General features: G+C 46.2%; 1 protein-coding gene, 1 non-coding gene and 1 pseudogene across 4 annotated transcripts in view; all 3 read left to right on the top strand.

Annotated features, from left to right (window-relative positions):
- Positions 1-24,431, top strand: part of ANAPC1 (anaphase promoting complex subunit 1) — a 365,074-nt gene that overhangs the window by 37,188 nt on the left and 303,455 nt on the right. For all 3 annotated transcript variants that reach the window (XM_063918099.1, XM_063918098.1, XM_063918100.1), the window contains exons 4-8: positions 6,982-7,033; positions 7,518-7,618; positions 8,040-8,122; positions 14,346-14,419; positions 14,589-14,734. In XM_063918099.1, coding sequence (XP_063774169.1) covers positions 6,982-7,033; positions 7,518-7,618; positions 8,040-8,122; positions 14,346-14,419; positions 14,589-14,734 — 456 coding nt within the window. The remainder of the gene's footprint in view (positions 1-6,981; positions 7,034-7,517; positions 7,619-8,039; positions 8,123-14,345; positions 14,420-14,588; positions 14,735-24,431) is intronic.
- Positions 10,191-10,296, top strand: LOC134913563 (U5 spliceosomal RNA; annotated as a pseudogene).
- Positions 11,917-12,031, top strand: LOC134913489 (U5 spliceosomal RNA). The gene has a single exon (XR_010177243.1). It is a non-coding gene; the product is annotated as a U5 spliceosomal RNA (small nuclear RNA).

Here is a 24,431-nt window from a genome sequence, read left to right as displayed (position 1 = left end):
CGTCCTAGTGGATGCTGGGACTTCCGTAAGGACCATGGGGAATAGCGGCTCCTCAGGAGACTGGGCACAAAAAGTAAAAGCTTTAGACTAGCTGGTGTGCACTGGCTCCTCCCCCTATGACCCTCCTCCAAGCCTCAGTTAGATTTTTGTGCCCGAACGAGAAGGGTGCATGCTAGGTGGCTCTCCTGAGCTGCTTAGAAGTAAAAGTTTAAATAGGTTTTTTATTTTCAGTGAGTCCTGCTGGCAACAGGCTCACTGCATCGTGGGACTAAGGGGAGAAGAAGCGAACTCACCTGCGTGCAGAGTGGATTGGGCTTCTTGGCTACTGGACATTAGCTCCAGAGGGACGATCACAGGTTCAGCCTGGATGGGTCCCGGAGCCGCGCCGCCGGCCCCCTTACAGAGCCAGAAGAGCGAAGAGGTCCGGAGAAATCGGCGGCAGAAGACGTTCCTGTCTTCAGATAAGGTAGCGCACAGCACTGCAGCTGTGCGCCATTGCTCTCAGCACACTTCACACTCCGGTCACTGAGGGTGCAGGGCGCTGGGGGGGAGCGCCCTGAGACGCAATAAAACATGTTTAAACCTTATATGGCTAAAGAAATACATCACATATAGCTCCTGGGCTATATGGATGCATTTCACCCCTGCCAGTTTTCCTAAAAAAAGCGGGAGTAAAGGCCGCCGTGAAGGGGGCGGAGCCTATCTCCTCAGCACACAAGCGCCATTTTCCCTCACAGTTCCGCTGGAAGGAAGGCTCCCAGACTCTCCCCTGCAGTCCTGCTACAGAATCAGGGTAAAACAAGAGAGGGGGGGCACTATTGGCAGCTAATATAAAACAGCAGCTATAAAGGGAGTAACACTTACATAAGGTTATCCCTGTATATATATATAGCGCTCTGGTGTGTGCTGGCAAACTCTCCCTCTGTCTCCCCAAAGGGCTCGTGGGGTCCTGTCCTCTTTCAGAGCATTCCCTGTGTGTGTGCTGGGTGTCGGTACGATTGTGTCGACATGTATGAGGAGGAAAATGATGTGGAAGCAGAGCAATTGCCTGTGTTAGTGATGTCACCCCCTAGGGAGTCGACACCTGACTGGATGGTCGTATTTAAAGAATTACGTGACAGTGTCAGCACTTTGCAAAAAACTGTTGACGACATGAGACAGCCGGCAAATCAATTAGTGCCTGTTCAGGCGTCTCAGACACCGTCGGGGGCGCTAAAACGCCCGTTACCTCAGATGGTCGACACAGACCCAGACACGGATACTGAATCCAGTGTCGACGGTGAGGAGACAAACGTAATGTCCAGTAGGGCCACACGTTACATGATCACGGCAATGAAGGAGGCATTGAATATTTCTGACACTACAAGTACCACAAAAAAGGGTATTATGTGGGGTGTGAAAAAACTACCAGTAGTTTTTCCTGAATCAGATGAATTAAATGAGGTGTGTGATAAAGCGTGGTTTTCCCCCGATAAAAAACTGCTGATTTCTAATAAATTATTGGCACTATACCCTTTCCCGCCAGAGGTTAGGGCGCGTTGGGAAACACCCCCTAGGGTAGATAAGGCGCTCACACGCTTATCAAAACAAGTGGCGTTACCGTCTCCCGATACGGCCGCCCTTAAGGAACCAGCTGATAGAAGGCTGGAAAATATCCTAAAAGGTATATACACACATACTGGTGTTATACTGCGACCAGCAATCGCCTCAGCCTGGATGTGCAGTGCTGGAGTGGCTTGGTCGGATTCCCTGACTGAAAATATTGATACCCTGGATAGGGACAGTATATTATTAACTATAGAGCATTTAAAGGATGCATTACTATATATGCGAGATGCACAGAGGGATATTTGCACCCTGGCATCTAGAGTGAGTGCGATGTCCATTTCTGCCAGAAGAGCGTTATGGACGCGACAGTGGTCAGGTGATGCGGATTCCAAACGACATATGGAAGTATTGCCGTATAAAGGGGAGGAGTTATTTGGGGTCGGTCTATCGGACCTGGTGGCCACAGCAACGGCTGGAAAATCCACCTTTTTACCCCAGGTCACCTCTCAGCAGATAAAGACACCGTCTTTTCAAACTCAGTCCTTTCGTTCCCATAAGGGCAAGCGGGCAAAAGGCCACTCATTTCTGCCCCGGGGCAGAGGAAGGGGAAAAAGACTGCACCAGGCAGCCTCTTCACAGGAGCAGAAGCCCTCCCCCGCTTCTGCCAAGTCTTCAGCATGACGCTGGGGCCTTACAAGCGGACTCAGGCACGGTGGGGGGCCGTCTCAAGAATTTCAGCGCGCAGTGGGCTCACTCGCAAGTGGACCCCTGGATCCTGCAGGTAGTATCACAGGGGTACAAATTGGAATTCGAGACGTCTCCCCCTCACCGGTTCCTGAAGTCTGCTCTACCAACGTCTCCCTCCGACAGGGAGGCGGTAGTGGAAGCTATTCACAAGCTGTATTCCCAGCAGGTGATAATCAAGGTACCCCTCCTACAACAGGGAAAGGGGTATTATTCCACGCTGTTTGTGGTACCGAAGCCGGACGGCTCGGTGAGACCAATTTTAAATATAAAATCCTTGAACACTTACATAAAAAGGTTCAAATTCAAGATGGAGTCACTCAGAGCAGTGATAGCGAACCTGGAAGAAGGGGACTATATGGTGTCTCTGGACATCAAAGATGCTTATCTCCATGTCCCAATCTACCCTTCTCACCAAGGGTACCTCAGGTTTGTGGTACAAAACTGTCATTATCAGTTTCAGACGCTGCCGTTTGGATTGTCCACGGCACCACGGGTCTTTACCAAGGTAATGGCCGAAATGATGATTTTTCTTCGAAGAAAAGGCGTCTTAATTATCCCTTACTTGGACGATCTCCTGATAAGGGCAAGGTCCAGGGAACAGTTAGAGGTCGGAGTAGCACTATCTCAGGTAGTGCTACGTCAGCACGGGTGGATCCTAAATATCCCAAAATCACAGCTGATTCCAACAACACGTCTACTGTTCCTGGGGATGATTCTGGACACAGTCCAGAAAAAGGTGTTTCTCCCGGAGGAGAAGGCCAGGGAGTTATCCGAGCTAGTCAGGAAACTCCTAAAACCAGGCCAAGTGTCAGTGCATCAATGCACGAGAGTCCTGGGAAAAATGGTGGCTTCTTACGAAGCGATTCCATTCGGAAGATTCCATGCAAGAACTTTTCAGTGGGATCTGCTGGACAAATGGTCCGGATCGCATCTTCAGATGCATCAGCGGATAACCCTATCTCCAAGGACAAGGGTGTCTCTCCTGTGGTGGTTACAGAGTGCTCATCTTCTAGAGGGCCGCAGATTCGGCATTCAGGATTGGATGCTGGTGACCACCGATGCCAGCCTGAGAGGCTGGGGAGCAGTCACACAGGGAAGAAATTTCCAGGGCTTGTGGTCAAGCATGGAAACGTCTCTTCACATAAATATCCTGGAACTAAGGGCCATTTACAATGCCCTAGGTCAAGCAAGGCCTCTGCTTCAGGGTCAGTCGGTATTGATCCAATCGGACAACATCACGGCAGTCGCCCACGTCAACAGACAGGGCGGCACAAGAAGCAGGAAGGCAATGGCAGAAGCTGCAAGGATTCTTCGCTGGGCGGAAAATCATGTGGTGGCACTGTCAGCAGTGTTCATTCCGGGAGTGGACAACTGGGAAGCAGACTTCCTCAGCAGACACGACCTCCACCCGGGGGAGTGGGGACTTCACCCAGAAGTCTTTCAAGTGATTGTAAACCGTTGGGAAAAACCAAAGGTGGACATGATGGCGTCCCGTCTCAACAAAAAACTGGACAGATATTGCGCCAGGTCAAGGGACCCTCAGGCAATAGCGGTGGACGCTCTGGTAACACCGTGGGTGTACCAGTCGGTGTATGTGTTCCCTCCTCTGCCTCTCATTCCAAAAGTACTGAGAATCATAAGAAGGAGAGGAGTGAAGACTATACTCGTGGCTCCGGATTGGCCAAGAAGAACTTGGTACCCAAAACTGCAAGAGATGCTCACGGAGGACCCGTGGCCTCTACCTCTAAGAAAGGACCTGCTCCAGCAGGGACCTTGTCTGTTCCAAGACTTACCGCGGCTGCGTTTGACGGCATGGCGGTTGAACGCCGGATCCTGATGGAAAAAGGCATTCCAGATGAAGTCATCCCTACCCTGATCAAAGCCAGGAAGGATGTAACTGCGAAACATTATCACTGCATTTGGCGAAAATATGTTTCCTGGTGTGAGGCTAAGAAGGCCCCCACAGAGGAATTTCAACTGGGTCGTTTCCTGCATTTCCTGCAAGCAGGACTGTCTATGGGCCTAAAATTAGGATCCATTAAGGTTCAAATTTCGGCCCTGTCGATCTTCTTCCAAAATGAACTGGCTTCATTGCCTGAAGTTCAGACGTTTGTCAAGGGGGTACTGCATATACAACCTCCTTTTGTGCCACCAGTGGCACCTTGGGATCTCAATGTAGTTTTAGGGTTCCTAAAATCACATTGGTTTGAACCACTCACCACTGTGGAATTAAAATATCTCACATGGAAGGTGGTCATGCTGTTAGCTCTGGCGTCAGCCAGGCGTGTCTCAGAAATGGCGGCTTTGTCATATAAAAGCCCTTACCTAATTTTTCATTCAGACAGGGCAGAATTGAGGACTCGTCCTCAATTTCTCCCTAAGGTGGTTTCAGCGTTTCACATGAACCAACCTATTGTGGTGCCTGCGGCTACTAGGGACTTGGAGGACTCCAAGTTGTTGGACGTAGTCAGGGCCCTGAAAATATATGTTTCCAGGACGGCTGGAGTCAGAAAATCTGACTCGCTGTTTATCCTGTATGCACCCAACAAGCTGGGTGCTCCTGCTTCTAAGCAGACGATTGCTCGTTGGATTTGTAGTACAATTCAGCTTGCACATTCTGTGGCAGGACTGCCACAGCCAAAATCTGTTAAAGCCCATTCCACAAGAAAAGTGGGCTCATCTTGGGCGGCTGCCCGAGGGGTCTCGGCTTTACAACTTTGCCGAGCAGCTACTTGGTCAGGGGCAAACACGTTTGCAAAATTTTACAAATTCGATACCCTGGCTGAGGAGGAACTGGAGTTCTCTCATTCGGTGCTGCAGAGTCATCCGCACTCTCCCGCCCGTTTGGGAGCTTTGGTATAATCCCCATGGTCCTTACGGAAGTCCCAGCATCCACTAGGACGTCAGAGAAAATAAGAATTTACTTACCGATAATTCTATTTCTCATAGTCCGTAGTGGATGCTGGGCGCCCATCCCAAGTGCGGATTGTCTGCAATACTTGTATATAGTTATTGCTTAAATAAGGGTTATGTTATGTTTGCATCAGGTTGTCTGATGCTCTGTTGTTGTTCATACTGTTAACTGGGTAAGTGTATCACGAGTTATACGGTGTGATTGGTGTGGCTGGTATGAGTCTTACCCTGGATTCCAAAATCCTTTCCTTGTACTGTCAGCTCTTCCGGGCACAGTTTCCTTAACTGAGGTCTGGAGGAGGGACATAGAGGGAGGAGCCAGTGCACACCAGTATCCTAATTCTTTCTTAAGGTGCCCTGTCTCCTGCGGAGCCCGTCTATTCCCCATGGTCCTTACGGAGTCCCCAGCATCCACTACGGACTACGAGAAATAGATTTACCGGTGAGTAAAATCTTATTTTTTCACCGAACCCCAGGCTGCCGTCTGAAATTACCTGCATCAGCGTTCAATGTGTGATTGTAATCCTAGTCATCCTAGACTGGCAACTCATGTCGGGGTTTGCAGACATTTTTAAATTGTAGGCAACTCTCCCTTTTGTCCAGATCTGCTGCAACAAGGTCCGGTTCTACATCTGCATCTACCTGGGTTGGATTGAACAGCTTGGCTTTGACACTGAGGTTTTTTTTTTTTTTTTTAAAGCTAAAGATTTTTTTTCTACCTCTATCAATTTTCTTTCCAACAACGTTTGGCCGTTCTTCTAGGGGTCCGCTCAGGTTGACCACCTTACATTCAGCAGATCTGCAATTCATTATAGCAAAGCTATCTTCCTTAAGGCTAATGCCACAGCCCTGTCTGTTACCAGGTTGGGGGCTTTGTCTTGCAAGCAGTCTTTTCTCCTCTTCCATAACGTTAAAGCAGTTCTTACTATTCCTACATTCAAGCAGAAAATTGTTTTGGTTTCTCACTAAAACCAAGAATGGTGTTTTCAAGTTTTTCCTTCTTCAGCGACTTCCCATCAACGATATAATCTGACTCTACTAGACGTAGTTGGAGCTCTGCAGTTTTACTTGGACAAGACTTTTTCTGTCCATCGCACAGATTATTTACAACCCACATACATAGTGCAAGGCGATCAAAACCATACAGGGTGTTTGCTTAGGGGCAGTGGCGATCTCCAGGGCAGCGCAACACAAGGCTTTGGTGAAACAAGTCTGTCCACTCTCCCCTGTCCACAAGTTTTTTAGCAAATTCAGGTTCTTGCCTCTGGCAACACCTACGTTAGGCACACAGTTCTCCATTCAGGCGGCCTAAGTGTTCCCTACCCTGGAGGGCGGCCGTTAAATGTCCCACGGTCCAATGTTTCACAGCCTTCCTGAAAGAGAAAAGAGAATGTTTGGTCACTCACTGTTAAATCCTTTTCTCTGAAGCAATCTGGGGAACACTGCGTTCCCTCCCTCTCGCTTGTGTGAGGTTTGGTTCTTGACCATCTTTTCCCCATTGGTTTGTTTGATATAACCGTTTTATTGGGTTCCTGCTACTCTTTTCCGGACTCTCTTAAAGAAGCACTGGAATCCTGGAGTTGTAGGGGTGAAGAGGTTAGATTTTAAAGCTACAGTATAGTCGGTGCCAACTTCTCCAGCCAACCTGCAATCCCATGGTCCCCAGCCATATATTTATATAGCTGTATTGTGACTGAGCTGACAATGTATTGACTTTAATTTAATTTTTGTTTAAAACTATTCCCAAATAGGTTATGTTTTCTTTATTTACAGGCCCTCTGGTGTGACTTTACTGTATTAAATGATAAATCAGAGACTGATGAAGGTGGGTTAAGTATTGTTCAATATGAAGATCATTAACACTTATGACCAGGCTAAGATATTTAGAATGCAGCTTTGTGCAGAAAAATCTTTGATGTAACTCTGTAATTTCCATGTTACTGTACACATTAATGGCTAGGCTTAACATTACTGTGACGACTTTTTCTAGTTCATGGTCTACCCTGTTGACTGCCTATTACATTCTATTAAACATCTTTATAAAGTGTGTATGTATATTATGTTTATGTTCTATTTAAGGAGAGTTCCATGATTCTTCTCATAGATGATGAATTCCAGACTGTTCTCCCCACACTTGACTCTTTCTCCAAAATACAGGCTTACCAAATATGCCTATATTTGAATTTTGATTGTTAAGGGGAATTAAAGTGTTTTATACATCATATATTCAGGAAATCAAAGGCTATGATAGCTCTATATTTGGGCAGTCAGTGTGTGGGGACCATGTTTTGAATGTAATGTACTTTTAGGTCAAGATAAAGTGGAGAAGTGCATCTGTATCCTGCAAAGCTCCTGTATTAATGTCCATAACACGGAAGGGAAGGATTACATTGCGCCTTTGCCTTTCCAGGTACAGTAGACTATAGTATATCCAATATAGGGGTGCATGTAATACCTGGGTTGCAGGCAGCTGCAATATTTCATGCTTTAGCCACAAGATTTAAAATGGCATCATTTGAAAAGGAAAAGTTTTTTAATTTACCATTCCGTCATTCCTGGAAGAAGTTACTTCTGCCGCTCTGATACTTATGTAAGTGTTATTTACCCTGTACATGTCCTATATTGTCTTCAACTGTAAGTCACTATTGTCCCCTTTTGAGTTGTCATTTATGTACTCTGTAATTGGGCGCTGCGGATCCCTTGTGGCGCAATATAAATAAACGCTAATAATAACTATTTCATGTTTTCCATGTATAGAGAAAGCTGCTGTTGAAGCTGTGATACTGTTATGAAGAGGTTTTTATTGTGTGTGTGTGTTTGATATTCTTCAGGTAGCTAATGTTTGGCCCACAAAATATGGCTTATTGTTTGAGCGGAACAGTTGCTCCTATGAGGTGCCACAAAGCCCATCTAGGTATGTACAGTACTCCTGCTCTGCCATGGAAACACAACTGTTACAGTTACTGCATGTAAAAAAAATCCCTTGAACATGTTGTTTAATATCCTTGTTAGCGCCAGAGTATTAGATATGCAGAAATGTTATGGTCTTACAGTTCAGTGTTGTAGAATTTAGTCTATGTATGCTTATTGCCCCATTCACTATTCCAGAATGTAATCTTGTACTAGCACAAATATAATGCTGCATGTTAATAACCAGTGTGTATTTAACTATCGACAAAAATAGATTTGTGTGCTCCCATTAGTCTGTCTCCCCCATTTCTTTTTCATCCACTAGGGGTCACTGGAGTACTCTTGGGATATGGACGGGCGGAGCCGAACAAAGGCACTGAATATTCAAATTTAGGACCCTCCCACCCCTCCATATCCCCGAGTACCTCAGTGTACTATCTCAGTGTTTTTTTCGGTGCTCACAGCACGAACATCGGCTTGTGGTATAGCCACACTTGGATTTTTATTTTAATTTTTATTTTTACACATCCCTTCCCAGTTTCTGGAAAAACATGGGTCCGGGATAGTGCCGCTGCACGGGCAGCGCATGGCGTGTCGGTCCTCACAAAGAGCACCCTCACAGCCACAGACAGCATGGCGTGTCGGTCCTCACAAAGAGCACCCTCACGGCCACAGACAGCACTGCTTCTACAAACAGCAGCCAGGACTAGAGAGCTGGACGGGCTTGCAAGAAGCCGTCGCAGCCATAGATCACTGGAAGCTGACTGGAGCTGGACGGAGCTTACAGACATAGAAGCCCCGTCACAGCCAGGACTACAGAGCTGACGGAGCTTACAGAAGGCCGTTGCAGCCATGAGTCACACCACTGCAGCTGGCCGGAGCTTATACAGAAAGTCCCGTCACAGCCAGAAGTTACAGAAAGGTAGGCTGGGGAGCGGGGCGGTCAGCGCAGGCTGCCGCCCCGCTATGTGTGGGTTAATGTGCAGTAGGTTAATACAATACAGCTCCGTCCCGCCGCACAGCAGGGGGAGCTCATACCCGCCAAGCCAGCCACTACCTTCTGAGGAGACAAGCCGTCCCCCGGCAGCCGCCAACTCCGTCCTGCCGCATAGCAGGGGGAGATCAGACGACGCTAAACAGCCGCTATGTATCAAGACGGGGACATCAAACGCCCGTCCCAGCGCTCCGGTCGCCGCCAAGCTCCCTCCTGCCGCACAGCAGGGGGAGATCATACGAAGCAGCTGCTCCGTCTGACATCAGGCCGCCCGTCCCAGCGCTCCGGTAGCCGCCAGCTCCGTCCTGCCGCACACTGGGCTCCGTACGGCTGCACAGCAGGTAAGCCATACTTAGTACCAGTATGACCGCCGCTCCGTCCCGGCCTGCATACACAAATGCCAGGGCAGGCTTCCAACACGGCCGCCCAGCTACGTCCGGCCGCCCATCAGTCTCAGTACAGAGACGATCACAAGTGCAGGCTTCCCGCAGATGATCATAGGGGGGGAAGAGGCACGGTGGAAGCTGGCGGATATATGACCAGCTGGGTATATATATATATATATATCTATCACAGATATAAGCTTGTTACCGGTACTGACAGTAATAATTGAACTATATTACTGGCTGTGATTTTCAGAGTTGAACCTATATTAATGGCTGCGATTAACAAGGCGAGGGAGCCTATATTAATATATTAATATTAATGTCTGGTGTGATAATGGCCTATCAGCTTATGTATATATTTATTCATAGAACAGTTGTAACCGTCCTGTGGTTATACTGTATAATAACCTATACGGAAAGGTCAGCATGGCAAAGGGGCCATTTTAACCATGCTGCCTGTTGTTTTCCAGTTTGTGATTCTGGAACATTCCTGCCCTACATCTCTGAGCCACCAGAGGCGCAGGGGTGTTAGTGGGAATTTTTAATCAGCATAAGTAAGCCATGTAAACTGTTTTTCTACATGATTCTAGAACATTCCTGCCCTACATCTCTAAGCCACCAGAGGCGTAGGGGGGTTAGTAGGAATTTGGTTCGGGTTTCATAGGCCATGTGAACTGCTTTTCACATAAAGATTACTCTGTTTTTTCTTCACAGCGAATAAATCTTTTGTTTTTACTAAAGATTTCCGTAGAGAGAATCAACCTTGAGTTAATATTATTTTGCTGTTCACCAATACAATATATATATATGACATGATAACGTCATAAGGCGTGCAATGGCTGTCCGTGGCCTATTGGGGTGTCTGTCTGCATAGCGAATAAGGCTCTAGTGCAGACTAAAAATAACATTGGCATCGGAGTCTCGGAAGTTATTCCGCCAGCTCTAACAAAAGACAGTTTTCCAAAGGAATTCCCTTTGGGTACCACAGTGTTTATTTAACTGGTCTTCTAATGTAATGCACGATTCTATGTCAAATCTCACACAGATAACTACGAGTGAGAAGGGTTCATTAGACCAGCACTCAGATAGTGCAGGGTTGTTGCCAACATACATTGCTAAATTACAGGGAGTCAAGGTCTCCATTGTTCCACTTAGTAGACTTTGACCACTATTTAATCGTTTACAATATGACGCCATCCGACATTGGTAAATGCGTCTGTGTCAAACATTATAAAGACCCATGAAACATTTGGGTCACTAGACATTACGGTTAAAAGAAGCTACAGAGTATATCTGTAAAGCTTCTAACGACGTTTCATCGTCGCCAGTTCAGCACAAGGCCACAGCTTGTTGGTCCTACATTTGATATTCAGCCGTTAATCGAAACGGAATTCTTGTGCCGGCATTTAATCCCTTTAGACTTCAGTTTTCAAGGCGGTGATACACACACTCACGCCTTGTAACGACAGGTCGCTACGGTCTGCAAGCCAGTAGTTTGATGACCTTTTTTCCAATTGTGGGAGCGCGTCTTTACATGTTACCTTTGCGGGGTTTCCAGACTTCAACAGGGACATGACTGCCTCTGTCGAACGGATTGGCAGGTAGCCATTTGGTTTCTACTGGGTTTCAGCTGTCTTTATAATACAGGCAGAGTCAGGGTGGCTTATTCCCCTCTGGTTGGGGGAACCAATCCATACAGCTCCGTCGCAGTTTCAATCAGCAAATCACTTACTGCAGTTTGAAAATGGATTTGCTGCGGGTAGTATTGACATATTGGAGCCACAAAATTGAATACTGGCATTTGATCTTCACAATGCGTATATACCCATTCCGGTTTGTTCATCACAGGTTTTAGCGTTTGCAATTCGCCACAACCATTAACCATTTCATGTCTACCGTTGCTTATCGCTTTGGGTATTTACCAAAAGTGATGTTGGGATGATAGCTCATCTCACATAAGAACTCTGTCTCAACAAAGTTCCTCTAACTTGCGCTACTAAGGTATACTGCGGTAGCAGATCAAGTTCGAAAACAATCGCATCTAATTCCGTCTAAACGATGTCAATGCCTAGGTAAGATGATAAATACGGTAAATCAAAGACTTTTACCTACTACACCAGCAATAACAAATGTACGTCTAGTAATTAGTGCAAAGCACGCACACTAGCGGTACATTGGTGTATTCACCTATTAAGAATAACGATGGGTTTTTCAATTTAGTTCGCCACCCTTCACTCGCATTTCCCACAGAGGGAAAAGGGTGCATATACTCTGGACGACAGTCGCAGAGGGTCAGGATTTGTAGTTAAAATCAGCAACAAAGGTTCTAAAACACGACAGATTGCTGTCGATATATGTCCTAGAACTCTGTGCATTTTACAATGCTATACATGATTCGCTTTCAGTCGGACCAGGTATATACTCTGGTTTCTCTTCAGGACGAATAAATCTTTCGCCTTGTACTAAAGATTGCTGTGGAGAGGAACAACCATGAGTTTCATGTAAATTTTTGATGCCTGTCTCACGCTGGCCTTAAGCAGTCAAACAAGGCAACGGCAGTTGCATACACAACAACCAGTGAGAACCAAGTAGCCGCATGGCAATGCGGCAGGTAACTCAAATCCTCAATGGCTCAGAACACCATTATGTGAAAATGTCAAGAGATCATTATGTGAGTGGACATCTGTTAGACAGAGGATCTCACCCGTCAGGATTTGGATCCTGAAAACTGGACATTATATCTAGAGGTGTTTCATATGTGAGTCCACAGAAGGGGGTTACCCTCAAGTATACATGATGGCATCTCGCCACAATTACGAAAGCTCAGTATGTGTACAAAACAGATCACAAGGGCAGTGGCGGTGGAGTCTCTCACATTCATGTGGTCATTCAGCATCGTGTATCTGGCTCCACCATTTTCCGCTGCTCTCTCCGTTGTCAAAACGGATCATAAGACAGTTTGTCACAGTCATACTGGTGGTATCTCATGGGTTTCGGAGAAGTTTGCTTCTCGAATTTTCAAGGAATACTTGCACACGATCTTGGCCCGCTCATAATACGTCCAACCTGTTACATCAGGGAACGTTAGTTTACCCATAGTTACCTATGTACCTATTATCTAAGTACCGCAGCTGCGGTTGACGGGGTGAGGGTTCAGACCGCCCTCTTAAGAAATTGAGCATTACAGTATCGGTTATACTAACCATGTTACGAAATAGTAAGCCGTTTAAGGCAGCTCATTTTTACAAAATTTCGTGTGCTTACATAGGTTGTAAACCTCGGAAGTTCCAACATCATCCTTCAAGTAACCCGTATTCTGTTAAACGGGGTGGGATGGAAAACTGCGTGGATCTGCACGAAGAGTGCAGGTATCTGTGTGGTAAACTTATTTTCAAAGACGTTTGCTTCTGTTTGCGTCTGTACACATCTTTCTACAAGGTGTCATCAAAGTTCACACTCTATTTATCCCACCTACAGCGCCAGGCGACTTGAAGTTGGGTTCAGATTTCTTACAGTTTTCATATTTTGAACCCTTCAACAAATGGGAATTAAGTTTCTCACTTTGGGAAAACATTTTTCTTCTAGCCTTGGCTTCGGCAAGGGTTCTGTTTTCATATTTGGGTGCCTTGTATTCCAAGCCACCGTATTTCAGTTTTCTCATGACAAAGCAGATCTTCGGACGAATCACGCTTTCGTATTCTTCACATCAATGGACCAATAGGGGTTCCTGTGTGGACAGCACATTCTAGAATTCTGAATGTGGTACACGCATTACGCGTTTATATATGTCCCGAACGTCAACAGTACGTGATATGAATACGTTGTTTGTTCTCTATGATACTGCCAACTGGGGTTAGCCAGTTTCTCAGCAGACATTATCCAGTTGGGTAATAATAATGACTACAAGTCAGGCTTACTTTAAGGCTAGGTTACAATCGCCTACGTCAGTAATAACTCATCCCACAGGTTCTGTGGGAATGTCAGACCCAGTGGGTCGTGGAGTGTCTAAAACGCGGCTATATAGCCTTCATGTGCACCATGTTGGTGCACGTTTACACGTTATAAATGGGGCGCCATCAGCATCTAGCCTTGGGCTGCCTACTGTTACAAGTATCAAACAGCTCTCCCGCCCACGAGGGAAGCTTTGGTACGTCCCAAGAGTACTCCAGTGACCCCTAGTGGATGAAAAAGAAAATAGGATTTTGGTACTTACCAGGTAAATCCTTTTCTTTGAATCCATAGGGGGCACTGGACGCCCACCCAGAGCAGTTTACCTGGGTTGTTTTAAGCTCAAGGGAGCTTAGGGTAACAGGTTTTACTTGATTGATATTAAGCTCAGAGGAGCTTATGGTAACACATTTTCACCGATTGGTTCAAATTATAAAGTTCTATCGGTTATGGCGTCAACTGTTTAGTTGACAGTAAGGTTATGGGTCAACATTGTTGTTGTCCGTTATGTATAGGTATTCTCCATTGTCAACCTCTCTATATCGTTCCTGTTCGCTCAGTAAAAAACACTGAGATAGTACACTGAGGTACTCGGGGATATGGAGGGGTGGGAGGGTCCTAAATTTGAATATTCAGTGCCTTTGTTCGGCTCCGCCCGTCCATATCCCAAGAGTACTCCAGTGCCCCCTATGGATTCAAAGAAAAGGATTTACCTGGTAAGTACCAAAATCCTATTATTTCTTATGGAGATACGTGGATTATTTTTCCTTCCTTCCATGGCTAATAGTTCCCTGCTTCTTGGGGGTTGGGATATGTTCCTCATAACTTAATAAGTTCCAGAGAACAGTTTGCATAGGACATCATATTTTATTGTAATTGTATTATGTGCTTTGTTGTAGGGAGCCCTTGCCAACGATATTCAGCATGTTGCATCCATTAGATGAAATCACTCCCCTTGTGTGCAGATCAGGAGGTGAGTTCTTCTCTCTCACTGTATTATTCACTTTTTCAGTTCTATCCCATTTTCTGTACTCTGTTACTCATTGGTGAATTAGCTACATTAACAGCTGATGGCAGAATCTGTGTTTCTGCATTTGCAGTGTATATTTTGGCATTTCAGTTCAATCTTGACTTTATTACAGGAATATTCGGCAGCTCTCGGGTGCAGTATGTTTCAGACCACACGTTACGGATTGTTTTTACTAATGCTGACCCATCCATTGTGATGACCTATGATACCGTGCAGGGTTCACATACCGTATGGGCTCTACGGAAAGTCAAATCTGAGGTAAGCAGCCAAAACGTGAAAGGCAGTATAACTACGTAGAGTGGTCCATTTATCATACTTAGAACCACTTTAATTGACTACGAAACATACACACACTTTATATGATGTGTATATATGTATGGAATATATGTGTGTGTGTGTGTGTGTGTGTGTATACAGTGGGGATCAAAAGTTTGGGCACCCCAGGCAAAAATTAATTTTAATGTGCAAAAAGAAGCCAAGGAAAGATGGAAAAATCTCCAAAAGGCATCAAATTACAGATTAGACATTCTTATAACATGTCAAAAAAAGTTTGATTTTATTTCCATCATTTACACCAGGGGTGGGGAACCTATTTTCTACGAAGGACCATTTGAATATTTATAAAATCCTTCGGGGGCCAGACAAAAATTATCAACGTAAAAATTAGCCTGCCCTCAGTCAGTAGTTATGCCCTCAGTCAGTAGTTATGCCCCCAGTCATTTGTTATGCCCCAAGTCACTTGTTATGCCCAATTAGATTTGCCCCCAGTCACTTGTTATGCCCAATTAGATTTGCCCCCAGTCAGTTGTTATGCCCCATTAGATATGCCCACTGTCAGTTGTTTTGGCCCATTAGATATGCTCCGTCAGTTGTTATGCCCCATTAAATATGCCCCCTGTAGTTATTCCCCATTAGATATGCCCCCTGTAGTTATGCCCCATTAGATATGCCCCCTGTAGTTATGCCCCATTAAATATGCCCCCTAGTAGTGCCGCTTACACACACACACGCGCACACACACACGCGCACACACACACACACACACACACACACACACACACACACACACACACACACACACACACACACACACACACACATTAAAAGAAAGAAAAAAAACCCACAATGCTCACCAGCCCTGCTCCTGTTTCCGGACCACTGCCCTCCCTCTCCTCGAAACTATGGGAGATGTCATGACGTCTCTCCCATAGCACCGCACAGCCACACATGTACACTGCCTGAGCCAGAAGCTGGAGCTCAGGAGTGAGCTCCTGCCTCCGGCTGCTGCTGAGGAGCCAGGAGCCCGCTGGTGGTAAAATCTCAGCAGGTGCTCGGCATCTCCTCATGTTTAGGTGAGCCTGGTCGGGCCGGATCAAGTGGCTTTGAGGGCCTTATACGGCCCTCGGGCCTGAGGTTCCCCACCCCTGATTTACACTATCAAAAGAACAGAAAGCTAAAAATGGCGTCTGCAAAAGTTTGGGCACCCTGCAGAGTTAATACCTTGTACTGCCCCCTTTGGACAGCTGAGACCTGGCAGTGTCATGGATTGTTCTCAATCATCGTCTGGAAACACCAGGTGATGTCAATCTCAAAGGTTTTAAAAGCCCAGACTCATCTGACCTTGCTCCAACAATCAGCACCATGGGTTCCTCTAAGCAGTTGTGTAGAACACTGAAACTGAGAATAGTTGACGCTCACAAAGCAGGAGAAGGCTATAAGAAAATAGCAAAGCGTTATCAGATGCCCATATCCTCTGTTCGGAATGTAATTAAGAAATGGCAGTCATCAGGAACAGTGGAAGCTAAAGCAAGATCTGGAAGACCAAGAAAAATATCAGACAGAACAGCTCGCAGGATTGTGATAAAAGCAAGTCCAAATCCACGTTTGACTGCACGATCCCTCCAGGAAGATCTGGCAGACACTGGAGTTGTGGTACACTATTCCACTATAAAGAGATACTTGTACAAATATGGTCTTCATGGAAGAGTCATCAGAAGAAAACCTCTTCTACGTCCTCACCACAAAAATCAACGTTTGAAGTTTGCAAATGAACATATAGACAAGCCTGATGCATTTTGGAATAAAGTTCTGTGGACCGATGAGGTTAAAATAGAACTTTTTGGCCGGAATGAGCAAAGGTACGTTTGGAGAAGGAAGGGCACAGAATTTAATGAAAAGAACCTCTGTCCAACTGTTAAGCATGGGGGTGGATCAATCATGCTTTGGGGTTGTATTGCAGCCAGTGGCACAGGGAACATTTCACGAGTAGAAGGAAAAATGGATTCAAAAAGATTCCAGCAAATTTTGGACGCTAACTTGATGCGATCTGTGAAAAAGCTGAAGTTAAAGAGAGGTTGGCTTCTACAAATGGATAATGATCCTAAACACACCTCAAAATCCATGGTGGATTACATCAAGAGGCGTAAACTGAAGGTTTTGCCACGGCCTTCACAATCTCCTGACCTCAACATAATTGAAAATCTATGGATAGACCTTAAAAGAGCAGTGCGTCACAGACAGCCCAGGAATCTCAAAGAACTGGAAGACTTGTAAGGAAGAATGGGGGAAGATACCTCAAACAAGAATTGAAAGACTCTTGGCTGGCTACAAAAAGCGTTTACAAGCTGTGATACTTGCCAAAGGGGGCAGTACAAAGTATTAACTCTGCAGGGTGCCCAAACTTTTGCAGACGCCATTTTTTGTTTTCTGTTCTTTTGAAAGTGTAAATGATGGAAATAAAATCAAACTTTTTTTGACATGTTATAAGAATGTCTAATCTGTAATTTGATGCCTTTTGGAGATTTTTCCATCTTTCCTTGGCTTCTTTTTGCACATTAAAATTAATTTTTGCCTGGGGTGCCCAAACTTTCGATCCCCACTGTATATGTAAGTATGTGTGTGTGTGTGTGTGTGTGTGTATATATATATATATATATATATATATATATATATATATACACACACATACACACATACATACATACATACATACATACATACATACATACAGTGCCTTGCTAAAGTATTCATCCCCCTTGACTTTTTACCTATTTTGTTACATTACAACCTGCAATTTATTTATTTTTTATCTGAATTTTATGTGATGGATATGCACAAAATAGTCTAAGTTGGTGAAGAGAAATGAGAAAAATGTATTTAAAAAATAATTTTTATTAATAGAAATTTGAAAATTGGCATATGTATTCACCCCCTTTGCTATGAAGTCCCTCAAATGTTGTGGTGCAACCAATTACCTTCAGAAGTCACATAATTAGTGAAATGAAGTCCACCTGTGTGCAGTCTAAGTGTCACATGATCTGTCAGTGTAAACACACTTTTTCTGAAAGGCCCCAGAGGCTGCAACACCACTAAGCAAGAGGCATCACACCATGAAGACCAAGGAGCTCTCCGGACAAGTCAGGAACAAACTTGTGGAGAAGTACAAGTCAGGGCTGGGTTATAAAAAAATATCCAAATCTTTGATGATTCCCTGGAGCACCATCAAATCCATCATCTTCAAATGGAAAGAACATGGTACCACAGCAAACCTGCCAAGAGATGGCTGGCCACCAAAACTCACAGACCGGGCAAGGAGGGCGTTAATCAGAGAGGCAGCACAGAGACCAAAGGTAACCCTGAAGGAGCTGCAGAGTTCCACAGCAGAGACTGGTGTATCTGCGCATGTGACCACAATAAGCCGTACACTCCAAAGAGTGGCCAGAAAAAAGCCATTACTTAGGGGGAGATTCAAATGTTTGAAAAGTCCGTTGGGAGTCTGTTTTTCTCTTTCATCCACTAGGGGACACTGGAGTTCCTTAGACATTAGGGGTGTGAAGCTTGCAAACCGGAGGTGTGGCACAATCTAAATCAGTTTTGTCTGCACAGCCGGTTCCTCGCCCTTCACATCCCTCCTCCCTCAGTTTTGAAAATTGTGCTAGGAGGTAGCACATGGAGCTTGGAGCTCCTGAGAGAAAATAAACTAGTAACAGTATTTCTCTAACGTCCTAGTGGATGCTGGGGACTCCGTCAGGACCATGGGGGATAGCGGCTCCGCAGGAGACAGGGCACAAAAGCAAGCTTTTAGGATCACATGGTGTGTACTGGCTCCTCCCCCTATGACCCTCCTCCAAGCCTCAGTTAGGTTTTTGTGCCCGTCCGAGAGGGTGCAATCTAGGTGGCTCTCCTAAAGAGCTGTTTAGAAAAGTTTTTTTTTAGGTTTCAATCTCAGTGATTCCTGCTGGCAACAGGATCACTGCATCGAGGGACTTAGGGGAGAGATTTCCAACTCACCTGCGTGCAGGATGGATTGGAGTCTTAGGCTACTGGACACTTAGCTCCAGAGGGAGTCGGAACACAGGTCAGCCTGGGGTTCGTCCCGGAGCCGCGCCGCCGATCCCCCTTACAGACGCTGAAGAGACGGCAGAACGGAGGTCCGGAAAACAGGCGGCAGAAGACTCCACAGTCTTCATGAAGGTAGCGCACAGCACTGCAGCTGTGCGCCATTGTTGTCACACGGCTCACTGACTCAGTCACGGAGGGTGCAGGGCGCTGCTGGGGGCGCCCTGGGCAGCAATATAATTACCTTTAGTGGCAAAATAAATACATCACATATAGCCATTAAGGCTATATGTATGTATTTTAACCCAGGCCAGTTTATTAAAAACCGGGAGAAGAAGCCCGCCGGAAAAGGGGCGGAGCTTATTCTCCTCAGCACTCAGCGCCATTTTCCTGCTCAGCTCCGCTGGTGAGGAAGGCTCCCAGGACTCTCCCCTGCACTGCACTACAGAAACAGGGTAACAAAGAGAAGGGGGGCATAAATTGGCGATATTTATATATTAAGAGCGCATATATAGTAAACAACACCTTCTAGGGTTGTTTATATACATTTATAGCGCTTTTGGTGTGTGCTGGCAAACTCTCCCTCTGTCTCCCCAAAGGGCTAGTGGGTCCTGTCCTCTATCAGAGCATCCCCTATGTGTGTGCTGTATGTCGGTACGTGTGTGTCGACATGTATGAGGAAAATATTGGTGAGGAGGCGGAGCAAATTGCCTGTAATGGTGATGTCACTCTCTAGGGAGTCGACACCGGAATGGATGGCTTATTTATGGAAATTACGTGACAATGTCAACACGCTGCAAGCCGGTTGACGACATGAGAGGGCCGGCGAACAAATTAGTATCTGTCCAGGCGTCTCAAACACCGTCAGGGGCTGTAAAATGCCCATTTACCTCAGTCGGTCGACAGACCCAGACACGGACACTGATTTCAGTGTCGACGGTGAAGAAACAAACGTATTTTCTTTTAGGGCCACACGTTAAGGGCAATGAAGGAGGTGTTACATATTTCTGATACTCCAAGTACCACAAAAAAGGGTATTATGTGTGAGGTGAAAAAACTACCTGTAGTTTTTCCTGAATCAGATAAATTAAATGAAGTGTGTGATGATGCGTGGGTTTCCCCCGATAGAAAATTATTGGCGGTATACCCTTTCCCGCCAGAAGTTAAGGCGCGGTGGGAAACACCCCTCAGGGTGGATAAGGCGCTCACACGCTTATCAGAACAAGTGGCGGTACCATCTACGGATAGGGCCGTACTTAAGGAGCCAGCTGATAGGAGGCTGAAAAATATCCTAAAAAGTATACACACACATGCTGGTGTTATACTGCGACCAGCGATCGCCTCAGCCTGGATGTGCAGAGCTGAGGTGGCTTGGTCGGATTCCCTGACTAAAAATATTGATACCTTTGACAGGGACAGTATTTTATTGACTATAGAGCATTTAAAGGATGCATTTCTATATATGCGAGATGCGCAGAGGGATATTTGCACTCTGGCATCAAGAGTAAATGCGATGTCCATATCTGCAAGAAGATGTTTATGGACACGACAGTGGTCAGGTGATGCAGATTCCAAACGGCACAAAGATGTATGGCCGTATAAAGGGGAGGAGTTATTTGGGGTCGGTCCATGGGACCTGGTGGCCAGGGCAACTGCTGGAAAATCCACCGTTTTTTACCCTAAGTCACATCTCTGCAGAAAAAGACACCGTCTTTTCAGCCTCAGTCCTTTCGTCCCTATAAGAGTCATATCTGCCCAGGGATAGAGGAAAGGGAAGAAGACTGCAGCAGGCAGCCCATTCCCAGGAACAGAAGCCCTCCACCGCTTCTACCAAGTTCTCAGCATGACGCTGGGACCGTACAGGACCCCTGGATCCTACAAGTAGTATCCAAGGGGTACAGATTGGAATGTCGAGAGATTTCCCCCCTCGCAGGTTCCTGTAGTCTGCTGTACCAATGTCTCCCTCCGACAGGGAGGCAGTATTGAAAACAATTCACAAGCTGTATTCCCAGCAGGTGATAATAAAATTACCCCTCCGACAACAAGGAAAGGGGTATTACTCCACACTATATGGTGGTACTGAAGGCTAGGTGAGACCTATTCTAAATCTGAAAAATTTGAACACTTACAAGGGTTCAAATCCAGATAGAGTCACTCAGAGCAGTGATAGCAAAGAACAAGGGGACTATATGGTGTCCCGGGACATCAGGGATGCTTACCTCCATGTCCCAAAATTTGCCTTTTCTCACCAAGGGTACCTCAAGTTCGTGGTACAGAACTGTCACTATCAGTTTCAAGACGATGCCGTTGGATTGTCCAAGGCACCCCGGGGTCCTTACCAAGGTAATGACCGAAAGGAGGATTCGTCTTCAAAGAAAATGGACGACCTCCTGATAAGAACAAGGTCCAGAGAACAGTTGGAGGTCGGAGTAGCACTATCTCAAGTAGTTCTACGACAGCACGGGTGGATTCTAAATATTCCAAAACCGCAGTTGTTCCGACGACACGTCTGCTGGTCCTAGGGATGATTTTGGACACAGTCCAGGAAAAGGTGTTTCTCCCAGAGGAGAAAGCCAGGGAGTTATCCGAGCTAATCGGGATCCTCCTAAAACCAGGAAAAGTGTCAGTGCATCATTGCACAAGAGTCCTGGTAAAAAAAATGGTGGCTTATTACGAAGCGCTTCCATTCGGCAGATTTCACGCAAGAACTCTTCAGTGGGATCTGCTGGACAAATGGTCCGGATCGCATCTTCAGATGCATCAGCGGATAACCCTATATCCAAGGACAAGGGTGTCTCTCCTGTGGTGATTACAGATTGCTCATCTTCTAGAGGGCCGCAGATTCGGCATTCAGGATTGGATGCTCGTGACCACGGAGGCCAGCCTGAGAGGCTGGGGAGCAGTCACACAAGGAGTGTGATCAAGTCTGGAGAATTCTCTCCACATAAATATACTGGAGCTAAGAGCAAATTTATAATGCTCTAAGCTTAGCAAGACCTCTGCTTCAAGGTCAGCCGGTATTGATCCAGTGGGATAACATCACGGCAGTCGCCCACGTAAACAGAAAGGGCGGCACAAGAAGCAGGAGGGCAGTGGCAAAACTGCAAGGATTTTTCGCTAGGCGGAAAATCATGTGATAGCACTGTCAGCAGTGTTCATTCCGGGAGTGGACGACTGGGAAGCAGACTTCCTCAGCAGGCACGACCTCCACCCGGGAGAGTGGGAACTTCATCGGGAAGTTTTCCGCATGATTGGGAACCGTTGGGAAAGACCAAAGGTGGACATGATGGCGTCCCGCCCGAACAAAAAATGGGACCGGTATTGCGCCAGGTCACGAGACCTTCAGGCGATAGCTGTGGACGTCCTGGTAACACCGTGGGTGTAACAGTCGGTGTATGTGTTCCCTCCTCTGCTTCTCATAACCAAGGTATTGAGAATTAAAAGACATAGAGGAGTAAGAACTATACTCGTGGCTCCGGATTGGCCAAGAGGGACTTGGTAACCGGAACTTCAAGAGATGCTCACAGAGGACTAATGGCCTCGGGAGCTAAGAAGGGATTTGCTTTCAGCAAGTACCATGTCTGTTCCAAGAGGAACCGTGGCATCGGCCTTTAAGAAAGGACCTGCTCCAGCAGGGACCTTGTCTGTTCCAAGACTTACCGCGACTGCGTTTGACGGCATGGCGGTTTGAACGCCGGATCCTAAGGGAAAAGGCATTCCGGAAGAGGTCATACCTACCCTGGTCAAAGCCAGGAAGGAGGTGACCGCACAACGTTATCACCACATGTGGTAAAAATATGTTGCGTGGGTGAGGCCAGGAAGGCCCCACGAAAAAATTTCAACTAGGTCGATTTCTGCACTTCCTGCAAACAGGAGTGTCTATGAGCCTCAAATTGGGGTCCATTAAGGTTCAAGTTTCGGCCCTATAGATTTTCTTCCAAAAAGAATTGGCTTCAGTTCCTGAAGTCCAGACGTTTGTCAAGGGAGTATTGCATATACAGCCCTTGTGTGCCTCCAGTGGCACCGTGGGATCTCAACGTAGTGTTGGGATTCCTCAAATCATATTGGTTTGAACCACTCAAATCTGTGGATTTGAAATATCTCACATGGAAAGTGACCATGCTGTTGGCCCTGGCCTCGGCCAGGCGATTGTCAAAATTGGCGGCTTTGTCTTACAAAAGCCCATATTTGATTTTCCATTCGGACAGGGCAGAACTGCGGACTCGTCCCCAGTTTCTTCCTAAGGTGGTGTCAGCGTTTCACCTGAAACAACCTATTGTGGTGCCTGCGGCTACTAGGGACTTGGAGGACTCCAAGTTGCTAGACGTTGTCAGGGCCCTGAAAATATATATATAATTCCAGGACGGCTGGAGTCAGAAAGTCTGACTTGCTGTTTATATTGTAGGCACCCAAAAAGCTGGGTGCTCCTGCTTCTAAGCAGACTATTGCTCGTTGGATTTGTAGTACAATTCAGCTTGCACATTCTGTGGCAGGCCTGCCACAGCCAAAATATGTAAATGCCCATTCCACAAGGAAGGTGGGCTCATCTTGGGCGGCTGCCCGAGGGGTCTCGGCTTTACAACTTTGCCGAGCAGCTACTTGGTCAGGGGCAAACACGTTTGCTAAATTCTACAAATTTGATACCCTGGCTGAGGAGGACCTGGAGTTCTCTCATTCGGTGCTGCAGAGTCATCCGCACTCTCCCGCCCGTTTGGGAGCTTTGGTATAATCCCCATGGTCCTGACGGAGTCCCCAGCATCCACTAGGACGTTAGAGAAAATAAGATTTTACTTACCGATAAATCTATTTCTCATAGTCCGTAGTGGATGCTGGGCGCCCATCCCAAGTGCGGATTGTCTGCATTACTTGTACATAGTTATTGTTACAAAAAAATCGGGTTATTATTGTTGTGAGCCATCTTTTTTAGAGGCTACTTCATTGTTATCATACTGTTAACTGGGTTCAAATCACAAGTTGTACGGTGTGATTGGTGTGGCTGGTATGAGTCTTACCCGGGATTCAAGATCCTTCCTTATTGTGTACGCTCGTCCGGGCACAGTACCTAACTGAGGCTTGGAGGAGGGTCATAGGGGGAGGAGCCAGTACACACCATGTGATCCTAAAAGCTTGCTTTTGTGCCCTGTCTCCTGCGGAGCCGCTATCCCCCATGGTCCTGACGGAGTCCCCAGCATCCACTACGCACTATGAGAAATAGATTTATCGGTAAGTAAAATCTTATTTTTGGAGCTGCGTCCACCTAATAAAAGGCTGACCTATATTGGGAGACAAAGATCCCTTTTGAAGGGACCTGCATCTCTCCACTGGAAAATCCTCATCTAAAACAGTGTGAGTACTGGTTTTACAAAGGGCCCCTTTAGGTTCTTATTTAATTCTTGCTCTGTTTATTTAACTTAAAAAACAGAGCTATTAGCTTACTTCTGATTAATCCCTATCAGAGCTGTTAGATATAGAGTAATGGTTGGGTTTTTAGCCCGGCATCTCCCCAAGTGTTTCTGTTGCACGGGGCTGCAGGCACTTGGGGGAACTTCTGCGCTGCTGAGGCGGGCGCGCTCTGGTATCTGATCACGCTACGGGACTTAGAGGAAACGTCCCGTAG

This window comes from Pseudophryne corroboree, chromosome 4, assembly GCF_028390025.1.
Source record: "Pseudophryne corroboree isolate aPseCor3 chromosome 4, aPseCor3.hap2, whole genome shotgun sequence".
In the NCBI taxonomy this organism is placed as follows: Eukaryota; Metazoa; Chordata; class Amphibia; order Anura; family Myobatrachidae; genus Pseudophryne; species Pseudophryne corroboree.
This window is presented reverse-complemented; position numbering and strand designations above follow the sequence as displayed.